At 43.2% G+C, this 11,086-nt stretch overlaps 1 protein-coding gene across 1 annotated transcript; it reads right to left on the reverse strand.

Annotated features, from left to right (window-relative positions):
• Positions 1–467: 467 nt before the first annotated feature.
• On the reverse strand, positions 468–9,257 carry MRPL11 (mitochondrial ribosomal protein L11). Its single transcript, XM_007442911.4, has 7 exons — positions 9,133–9,257; positions 8,210–8,323; positions 7,029–7,171; positions 3,151–3,246; positions 2,335–2,428; positions 1,147–1,306; positions 468–898 (listed from the first exon to the last, which is right to left on the reverse strand). The coding sequence occupies exons 3-7, from the start codon at positions 7,146–7,148 to the stop codon at positions 769–771; spliced, it is 600 nt and encodes a 199-aa protein (XP_007442973.1). The 5' UTR covers positions 7,149–7,171; positions 8,210–8,323; positions 9,133–9,257; the 3' UTR covers positions 468–768.
• Positions 9,258–11,086: the final 1,829 nt, after the last annotated feature.

Below are 11,086 nucleotides of genomic sequence, written 5' to 3' on the forward strand. Positions count from 1 at the left end.
GATCTATTATCTAGAATTTTCCCAGGCTTTGGATCCACTTGAGTGTTTGACTAGAACCTCAAGATCCACCACTGAAACAGAATGGAATCAATTCTGAGCTCGGGACCTTGCTCTTTAATTTCAAAACAGAACTCATTATCTTATTCCCTGCCCAAAAACCCTCATTACTTCTCCAAAATGGCCTTAGCAGTGTAATTTACCATAGAACATAGAGGGGGTAATTGTTGCTTCTTTTGCTGAAATAAGAGTCAAAAAATCTCACCAGCTGATTTAGGTTTACCTTTTCCGCTTCCCTGGGACAGATATGTCTAAGTTTCTATGACCATTGATTTGAAAGTTTTGCTTGGAATTTTTAATATGTTTTACCACACAGGCTTTCCATGATCAGTCTCTGCATTCATTTTGGCAGGAACCGAATTTTTGTTGTGTTCTTTGCTGAGAGAGAAGGGATAAAAATCTCTTGAAAATTAACATCCAACAGGTTTATTCTTCTGATTAACAGACAGATGTGAGCTTTGTCCTATGCTCTTGAAAGGCAGAACTCAGGAATCTCAATGACCAACACAGATTTTAGTTTGCCATGATTAATTTAAAAGGGTCTGACAAGAATTACACAGCAACTCAGTTTGGCAGCCCGAAGTCTCCTGCCTTTGAGCATTTCTTCTCTTCTTCAGCCAGCTGGACTCTGTGCAAACTTCAACTCCCATGCCACGAGGGGATGGGGCAAGATCCTTGTTTAGAGCATCACCTTTCCAAGGGGTCTGCCTCTCAGGCCGCTGTAGAAGCCGTCACGCTCTCCTTTTTCTTTGCTACCCGTTCAGCTGCTCTGGCTTCAGCCTCGGCCGCCAACTTTTCTTCGCGCTCCTTCAGGAAGACTCCATATTCTTCTGCGTTTAATCTAACCAGGGGGAGAGAAGAACAGAGATTTGCAGCCGCTTAAAACCCCTCTTTCACTGGTTGCTTGATGCACCTCAGAACTGCCCTGCCACTTTTCCCATTCACTTTCCCAACAAGGTTCCTGGGAAGCAGCCCCAGGTAGCAGGATGTCTTTCTCCTCTCTCAGAATCCTGGTCTCCCCCACCCTGGGAAAATGCACCAGGGAAAGAGAGCTCACTTCTGTTCATGGCTGCTCCTCTTGATACTCACTCTTTCACCACTTTGATTCCCAACGATCGGGCGCTTCCAATCAGGGTCTTGATGACCGTCTCTAGTGGCATGTCACGGAGCACAAATGCGGTGTCCTGGGATTTCACCAGAGCAATTTCATACAGGTGCTTCAGAGTCAGCATCCCGGCTACCTCATGTCCTACGGAGGATGGGGATGGTGTTAAAGCCCAAAGCAACCCCGACCTGCTGCCTGGTTGCTGAACTGAGCTGGGATGCTTTGGGCAGCCGATTACACCTAAGAGCAAGGTTGTCCCAGGGATGCCTCTCACCCGATTTCTTAAAAAGAAAAAGGGATTCAGTTATGGAAACCTTGGCAAAAAATGTTAGCTTTTAGAACGCAATTTATCTTCGCTAGGGTAGAACTTTCTTCATTGCCTTGGAGGCATCAGGAGAACTGGCTATCCATTTCCAGATAATGGAAGAACACGGTGTTCTAAACAAACAGCATTTTCCAGTCTCTCCCAGTCTTCCTCTTTCCTGTCACTAAAGTGCCTGTCACGCTACTTGGTAACCCCATTAAATTTAATCAAAGCCCACTGATAAAGGAAATCATTTTCCCCCAAAGAAAAGGGACGTGTGTGGAAGGACTGCAGATCATTCAAAAAATCTGGTGCTGGGTCTTAAGTCTACTTTCTGCCCCTGGACTAAACTCCACCCCTTCAATAGTATGGGGAGCTTGAAAACATCCACCCAAATCTACTGGTGTCACAAGGATCTTGCTTGCTGATGATTTGTCAGTGACTTGATCACACCAGGTACGTTGCAAATCCAGAGCAGCTAGGTTTCAAACTGTAATGGGGTATAAGAATAACTTTGGGAGACAGGAGGAAGAGCCGCAGCCTATCCAATAGTCTGATAAACGACACCCAAAGAGGATGGGGGTGAAGAATGCATCTCAAAAGAGACCCTCCCTACTTCTCAGAAGTGCAAATGTAAGGGACGGGAGAAGTACTTTCAGACTTGCAAGATTCTGTTACTGTAACTTACATTAAAGGCAGTGTTAGTACTTGTGGACTGTGCTTCTTGTATGAACTACCTCGAAGGGCTGACACAAACCTTCTATTTGGGCATGTGTTCCGCACCCAGCCCTATTGCCTGCTCTGTTCCCTTCACCCATCCTCCCTGCTCCAAGTCTCCTGGATTCTCCTCTCTCGTCTCTTCTCTTACCAGGAGATGAAGCTCCCTTTTCTAGGCCAGCTGCCGAAAGTAAAAAATAGGTGGTCGTTGGCTTGTTTATCTGAAGTTCATAGGACCTGTCGGACTACAGCAAATAATAAAAATGGAAAAAGGAGAATGCTGGGATTATATTAAAATATAAATTGAGAAATGTAATACATCAACGTTTTAATACATTATAAAAAGTTTTGTTTTTGTATTCTCTTTAATATAATGTTGGGCTTTTATCCTTACCTAACGACAATACTATACGTGGAAGATTTTTCCTGCTCATGCACAATCAAAGCATTTGGTCAGAACAGAAAATAAAGTACTCACTGCTCTTTGCTGTGGAGGAAAGCTGCTATTTTACATGTTCAGTTGCAATTCTTAGTTCCTTATTATTCTATATAATTAGAATATATCTAATGATTTATTACTAATTGATGTTTTGGAAAGTTATCGCCTCCATGGCATTTTTAAATCCCTGACTTATTGGTGTTACATTCTTTTATTCTTTTTCTTCACGTTCTTGCCGGTACTTGTTTATATATGTTCTTCAAAGTGCTCAATTAAAAAAAAAAAGGAATGCAGGAACCCACAGCTTGTCACTTGGAATCCTTTAAAAGAAGCTGCACCCCTCATGAGCCCAGAATTCAAGTGTATAGCATGCAAAATGTTTGAAAGAGCAGATGATCTCTGGGGCAGTTCCAGACCTGCTCCTGACCTGGTGGCTTCTGAATGTTGACTACAAATTCTGGGACTTCCACCCCAGCCCCTCCAGCTCGAAAAACTGTTTGAAATTAAGAAAGGAAGTTCTCTTTTCACCTTGATGTCAATACGTGTGGGTAGCGGGATGCCTGGTATGAAGTCCTTTGTCCGCTCATTGAAATCCTTGCAGAACTGTCCAATGGGAATACCGTACTATTTGTGGGGAGAGACAGAGGAGGTGTATTTAGTCAGTTTAAAACCTCAACAACCCAGGATCTTAATTTTTTCCCCAGAAGCTATAACATCTCTGTACTAATTGAACTCCATGTTGCACATGTTCTGGGTACTATATTTTTAAGAAAATTCAGAAAAAACAGGAGCAGATTAAGGGAACAAGGAGTGACTGGGGACTGAAACAAAGTCCTTGACGTCAAGGGACAGAGGGAACCCAGTACATTTAGGCTAAATTAACAAGTGTTTAAGAGGGCCAGCTCTGTTCAAATACCTGGAGGGGTGCCACAAATGCTGACAATCTATTCTCTATTTACTCAGAATATGGGAGATATTCTGAATAAAGGTCTTAAGTTACCCAAGACAGGTTCCACTTGAATGTTAGGAAAAACTTCTTAACAGAGCAGTTTGACGGCGGAACCAGTTATCAAGAGAAGCTGTTGGCTCTTCTTCAGTGGGTGACTATGTCTGTTGGGAAAGATTTAATTCAGCTCTCTGCTGGATTTCCTGACCTCAATATCCCTTCCCAGTTCCACAGGCTGGTGCAAAGAACACACTTCTCAGTGAAAGACCTAATCCTTGCATTCAGAGGGGTTAATTTAAACCTTGCTTGATTTATGGGGAGCTTACATTGTTGTGCGAAGCCAGAAAACTGGTGAAGTCTATAGTATCTTAAACTTGCTCCTACTCTTTGGAATCATTTCCTCCTCGAGTTACATTGAGAGTTCAATCTCATGAGGTTTTTAAATGACATTAAAATGCTTCTTTTTGAGGTCCTTTTTGAAAATGAAAGAACTATTCTGTTTGCAGTACCCAATACCAGTTCACATTATGGTTGTGCTGGGATTGGATAATTATTGTTAAATTGATTACAATGGATATAAGATTTTAATATTGCCTTTTAATTCATTTTTAGAGAGGGAGAGGGAGAGGGAGAGGGAGAGGGAGAGAGGGGTCAACTCAAGGCGGTGAACATGCCTAACACTCCTGTCTCCTATTTTCCCCACAACAACCCTGTGAGGTGGGCTGGGCTGAGAGAGAGGGACTGGCCCAAAGTCACCCAGCCAGCTTTCATGCCTAAGGGAGGCCTAGAACTCACATTCTCCTAGATTCTAAGCCAGCACCTTCACCACTACACCAAACTGGCTTATTTATACCATGTTCTGATTTTTACTGCAGTCTGGCTGTACTGTGCTTATGCCTAAGTGCATACCACATAAAAATAACTACTGAAACATGTTACGTGAATACAGCCAATGATTCTCTGATTCTCCATCTACCCGACATAGATCAGGGTTCTGGCAACTTTCTAGCAGAAAAAGCAGCTTGTGTTTCTCACAGATCATTCCAGAGGTTATTTAGCATTAACCTACATACCCTTATCCAAATGAACATTGGAGAATTCAGCAGAGTGTTTAAAATCACAAGACTCAAAGAATGTAAAAACTGGGAGGGATCTTGGAGATTAGCTTGTCCACCCCTTGCCTGGTATAAAAACCCACTACTATTTTATTTAGAGAATTTATATGGCTGGCTCATCTTAAATGCACAACCCTGGGCAGCCAACAACAACTCAGAAATAAATAACATAAAACCTTAAAACACAAATATAAACTGACTGAAAATAGACATAATACAATAGCTGGGCCCTATAACAAACTCAAAACACAGCTACACTTACACTGGGCTCAGGTAACATCCCAGCCCAGTGTCTAGGTGAAGAACTAGAACTTCACAGCTTCCTGGAAGGCCAGGAGGATCGGGCTCTCTGGATCTCAGGGAGAGACTGTTCCAGAGGGAAGGTGCTGTGAGCAAGAAGGCACATCTCCTAGATCCCACCAGATGACATTGTTTAATAGAGGAGATTTGAAGCTCGATCACCCTGTTGAATTTGATGGGGGGGGGGTAGAAACCAGCCAATGGGATCTAACCGTTGCTTAAACGCCTCCAATGAAAGAGAGTCTGGCACCTCTAGAAACAGTGTGTCCCATTGCTGAACAACTCCTACCATTAGGACTTTTTCCTGAAGTCCAACCAAAATCTCCTTGTCATTTAAACCTCTGCTCCTTGTCCTGAATTCTGAAACAAATCTGAATGATTCTGACCTGACTTCTACACCACAGTTCTTCAGGTACCCGAGACGGCTATTCTGACTCCCAGGAATCTTCTCTTCTCCTTTCTAAACATGCCCAGTGCCTTTAACAATTCCTTATTTTTATTTAAAAAACAAAACCCTGACTTTACACAATTTTTCGAGTCATCAAGCTGATGATCATCAGCCAGCTCCAGGAATGAAGATCTGCCACCCAGGGATCTCTTTGTGGCAGGACTGGGCTTCTTGATGGAGATCTCAGCCAATCTGTGGGAATGGTGGTTAAAAATATTGCCCCTATGCGTCAAATGCCTGGTGGTCTTCTCTCTTACTATGGCCTGCTGGTGGTTATACCCTGCATCTTGCTGAATCAACTAGGTGTATGGTGACCTAGCCCTAGTTCTATCTACTGTTGTGGCTGGACAGCGTTACTGCAGCTACTCTGGTTATCCACAGGGGTCTGCTGCTCCTCAGGGATGATCAGTGTGTCCCCTCCTCCTTCCATGGAGGAATTTGCTTATTTGCCACTACTTGAAGTGTTGTAATGCACAGCAGCACCCAGACTATGGGTGTCCAAAGGCCAAAGGCCATTGTAATTACTCCCAGATCCACAAATCCAAAATCCAACCCTAACAAAACAACTCCACAAAACCACAAAAGCCCAGCAACAATATTCCAGAAACAGCCATCTTAATCTTTAGAGCTCAGTGCCACAGGAGGTGGGCACAGAAAAAAAAATTAGGAAAAAAAAATCAGATCAGTTTCCAGAAACAAGGGCGGAATTACTGCCCTCTCCTCCCCCAAAAGGCTGGGTGTGTACATCACACTAGACTAGGCTAAAATGTAGATGGGTAGTTTGTGGATTCTACGTTTTGTGGATACCCGTCCATTGCCTTAGCAGATTGCATAAATAAAGTCATCATGTTAAACCAGAATAACGTTTATTTTTGAGGCACACCATATTATGCGAACACAGCATGTGTGTTTTCCTTAAGAAATATTTAGTGAGTTATGTGAGCCCTGCCTATAAGTTCTTTCATTTATGCATGGCTAGCAATGTATGGCTGTGATAGGTGGACCATAAGGAAGGCTGAGCGCCGAAGAATTGATGCCTTTGAATTGTGGTGCTGGAGAAGACTCTTAAGAGTCCCCTGGACTGCTAGGAGATCAAACCAGTCAATCTTAAAGGAAATCAACCCTGATTGCTCATTGGAAGGATCGATAATGAAGCTCAAGCTCAGATATTTTGGTCACCTAATGCGAAGAGAGATCTCTTTGGAGAAGACCCTGATGCTGGGAAAGATTGAAGGCAAAAGGAGAAGAGGACGGCAGAGGATGAGATGGTTAGATAGCATCACTGAAGCAATGAGCATGAAACTGAGCAAACTCAGGGAGGCTGTGAAGGACAGGAAGGCCTGGCGCAATATGGTTCATGGGGTCACGAAGAGTCGGACACGACTTAACAACTGAAAAACAAAAGGTATAATATAGCCTTGGCTATAGGCTTGATTCAGCTGGAGAAAAAAAAACAAAGAACTTGATTCATATCCCAATTTGTGGCCATTTCACAATGAAATTTGCTTATCTAACTTCTGTCTTGCTGATCTAGCCTCAGATGCTATCCTTATAAAGTTAACCTAACTTTGCCACCCTGTCTTTCTCTTTTGGTTACCTGTCCAAGAAGAGGTCCTAGAGGTGGACCTGGAACGGCCTGTCCAGCTCTGATGATTGACCGGATCACACCTCCACCGGTTCCCTTCATCATTTTGCTAGCTTGGGCAAGCTTAGACATGGTGGTTTGGATTCTGCACAGACCTAGATTAGAAAGAGATTAACTGAAAAGGGAATGTGGGATGAATGGAACCTCAGAACGGATAAACTTACACAAGGAAGACACAGCAAATATGATACAGAGTGTCTGAGATGGAAATAACAGGGAGAAAGATTCATAGATCCTTGAGAGATTGCAAGATATAATTGGGGAGGCCAAGAATTATTTGTTCTGGTCTCAGCAGATGGCAGCATTCAACCAATGTTATCTGGTCTCAGAAGCTCAGCAGGATTGAATGTAGTTAGGATTTGGATGGGACACCAGCAGGAAAACCCAGAGCTGTACATACAGACTGGGAAATCAAACAACATCCCGGAAAAAGCAATGGCAAACTGCAGTTATTGCCAAGAAAGCAACTCAGATGTGTCCATGAAATCATCAAGAACAGAACTAACGAACTAAACAAGGAAAAAGGTAGCAGTCATAGTAGCAAGTTTACCAGAACAAGCGTTACATTCATTGTGTTAAATGGATTGGGGGGGGGGTTGCCCCCCAAATTGAGGAAACACTGTCAATCCAAACAAGTGAACTCAGCTAGATGGACACGCAGTCTGAGTGCATTACCTGTGGCCTGGGGAGGGTCCTAAGCATATCAGTTAGAGGAGGGGTCCGGAACCTTTGGAATGTTAAAAATCTCTTGCAGATGCTATCCTGGGGGATGACTCCATTTTCAAAAGATTGATTGATCAGAATGGTCTCTGCTGTTCTTTGTTCCCAAAGAAAGTTCCTACTTACCCAATTTAATGCTTGTTCTTTGGGGGGGGGCAGGCAAGGGGGTTTCCACTTGCCATTTGTCATGTTGATTTTCTAAGAAAATTATGGGGTCCACTTGAGACCCAGAGGCATTCTCGGCAATTACGATTATGCTGAGGTTGCTTTTCCAGCATGCCAGCTTTCCATGTTTGTTCAAAAATTAAAGCGCTTATTTAAAAATATAAAAAGTCAACTGGGAGAGGGAACTGAATGGATGCCAAGAGAGAGCTCTAAAAGCACACCCAGAAGACCTCAGTTAGAATACTTGCGTTGCACGCAGAAAATGTTGGGCCTTTCCTTTCCAGCACCTCCAGTTATACGGCACAGGGAGCAGAAGAGCACCTTCTCTGCTGACTATGGCAAACTGCTGCCAAATCACGGCCCTGCATCAGAGGGAAATAGGTTTTCCAATAAAAACTCATCATCCAGCAACAGAATACCCGCTCTGCATGCACGCAGCCTTGTCTGCAGTCCTACCTCTGGCTTTCGATATCACAGTCCAGCCTTCCCCAACCCGGTTTCTTCCAGAGACGTAGGATCACAACGCCCAGAAATTAGGAGGATCGTCACCCAACACCTTTGGGAGGGCACCAGGCTGGGTTTATACCTCAGCATGATCAGCAAATCCGGCATGTTTGGGTTGCCTGTAGCTCAATGGGGAGGTACGTCCTGAGGACTGTTTCCCCACAGCATACTAAACTTCATTACAGTTAACCTGGCTTAGTTGTTTTGACGACTTAGCACACGTGCAAACCTAGCTCTGTTAGTGGATTCATCATATTGTAATATATATGTGTTTTTGTGTGCGCGCGCACATGTGTATAGATTATTGTATTGTACTGTATTAGAACACGGGGGGATGTTTGTTTATTTATTAAATTTATCCCCGCCCATCTCCCCCTAATGGAGGACTCATTATCACGGTATTGAACGTAGCTCACACGTGTGTGGAGACACTTTTTACCCCCACCGTTTCTTTCCTGCAACCAAGCGCAATTCCCAGCCTCGCCGGGTAACCGAAGAGCAGGAACTGGGGAAGCCATTTCTGTGACACGGAAAGACCCGGAGGAGAACCCAACCTGGTCCAAAGCGGCCTCCCAACCACCTCCTCCCTCCCCGCCCCCCTTTTCCGAGTCTCGCCCCCCCCATCCTTCGCCGCCGCCCCGCCGCGCCCTTCCCTCCAACCGCTCACCTCGGACTCCCTCAAGCAGCTCCCTCAGCCCCGCTGGGCGCCGCCATCTTGGAGTCAGGGAGGTCAACGGCGCTCTGCATCCTGGGAGGACTCGCCTTGTCCCGTTGTTAAATGGCGCCCGTTCCCCCTAGCAACCCCGGAACCCGCGGACGTCAAGGCGCGCGGCATGTCGGGAAGGTTCCCCTGCGCGGCCGAGACGACGCTTGTTCCCATGGCAACCGGAGAGCTCCGTTGCAAACTTAAAAGCAAAGATTTTCTGCGCTTAAATCTTTCTCCTTTTGGATGTGGCAGCCTTTAGAAATGCGGCTCCCAGGCTCCAACTTCCACCCAACCTACCAAATCCTTCAGTTTTTAATGGAGAGCGTTAATTTGCGAGTCTGGCATTTGCAGATAGGTCAATAACGGTCCCTTGCAAAAGTCTCTCTCCTTCAGGATTCCTCACCCATTCTGCAGCAAAAATGAATTTATCCAAACTTGAAGACCTCTGATTTCAAAGCATATTGAATCCCGATCAACGTATACATTTAACTGTATTCAAAGCAAAAGTTCACAGTAATTAAAAAAACATCCATTATGGGTGTAGTAATAGAAAGATACTATTATGACTCTTATACGACAGGCCCTTGATATTAAGAAAAATTACAAAATGAATCAGTTACAATTCATAGTTGTCAGATTAGTTTTTGCTTCTAATTAGAATTAAATTCTACGTCAGATTTGCTTTTTAAATGACATCATTCTAGATATCAAGGAATATTTCCACAATTTAGGTAACTGTTCTTCCGAAGAGGGAATCAGAGATTCTCTGAATATAATACTCAAAGAGAATTGGGTTTACTGCTGCTATATACCCAGTCTTGATTGCCAAAAATACTTTTTTTTTCCTAAAAAATATTGGGAGTGTAACCAGCAGATTGGATTTTTTCTTTCTTACTTGGATTGTAAAGCCCAGACATATTGGAAAATGACTCTTTCTAAAGTGGAACAGATTTTAAAAGTTGTAATCGCATTGCAACCTCACAGGGTTGTTGTTGTGGGGAAAATAGGAGGCAAAAGAGGTATGTTCACCATGAGTTGACCAAAATATATAAAAGGCAAAATAAAAATATCATCATGAACATCATCCTACTAAAGTTTAGCGAACTTTAATAAGATATTTTTATAATACTGTGTGATAACCTCCAAAATATGCTGAATCAGCATTATACATCTTAACGGCTGCAAGGATTTAATATACCTTTTATTAAAAAAGATCCCCGATTCCCTCCTTGGAAGAACGGCAAGTTTTGCTAAGATTTCTTTCCTAAGATTGTCTCAGGGCAACCACACTGTGAGCGAAACTTTCACGAATTGAAAGAACTGGTAAAATTCAGTCATCGGACCAATTCCAAATCCGTAATCCCGCTCCAGCAAGTGAAATTGCAAGAGGAACAAAAACAGCATTGCCCAGGGATTCTGTTTAATTTAGATATATTGCTCAATGAATCATATACTTTATCTTTTGATTCAAAAGGCAAATAGATCTTTTGAACTGTATAAGTAGTTCTCCAAAGAGTTTTGCTTCATTTTTCGCCTGGAGAGAATATGCAAAAGGATTTGATGGCTTCATTTTCTGCACATTTCATAAGAATGTCCCTAAGACCAGGGCTTCCAAGTGTGCATGGATGATAAAATACAATATTAAGAACACAGAGTAATTCAGCATGGATCAAATAACAAAGTAAGCAATGATTGTAACTCTTATCGAGAGGAGCAAGAGGTGAAGGTTTTTAATCATCTGTATAAAAATGGAAGGACAAAATAAAAGATTCTTAAGGTCTAGAGTGGGTAATTGGAGCTCTTTCATAAGATAAAAATTGCTGGACACTTAATGGAGTAACAGACAGTAGGTTAATGTTGGACGTAAAAGGAAATGTATATTAAATGCACTGTCTGGTCTACCAAACTCACCAGT

The sequence above is a fragment of the Python bivittatus genome, unplaced genomic scaffold (assembly GCF_059951505.1).
Source record: "Python bivittatus isolate LINGU-HERP-01145 unplaced genomic scaffold, Pbiv_v1 ctg000180_np1212, whole genome shotgun sequence".
Classification (NCBI taxonomy): Eukaryota; Metazoa; Chordata; class Lepidosauria; order Squamata; family Pythonidae; genus Python; species Python bivittatus.

Excerpts from the sequence above, each read along its gene's own strand:
- MRPL11 (XM_007442911.4), bottom strand. The coding sequence starts at position 7,148 with ATGTCTAAGCTTGCCCAAGCTAGCAAAATGATGAAGGGAACCGGTGGA. Across the intron at positions 3,247-7,028 it reads TAGGACCTCTTCTTGGACAG|TACGGTATTCCCATTGGACA; the intron begins GTAACCAAAAGA and ends CCCCACAAATAG. Across the intron at positions 899-1,146 it reads GGAATCAAAGTGGTGAAAGA|ATTAAACGCAGAAGAATATG; the intron begins GTGAGTATCAAG and ends CCCCCTGGTTAG.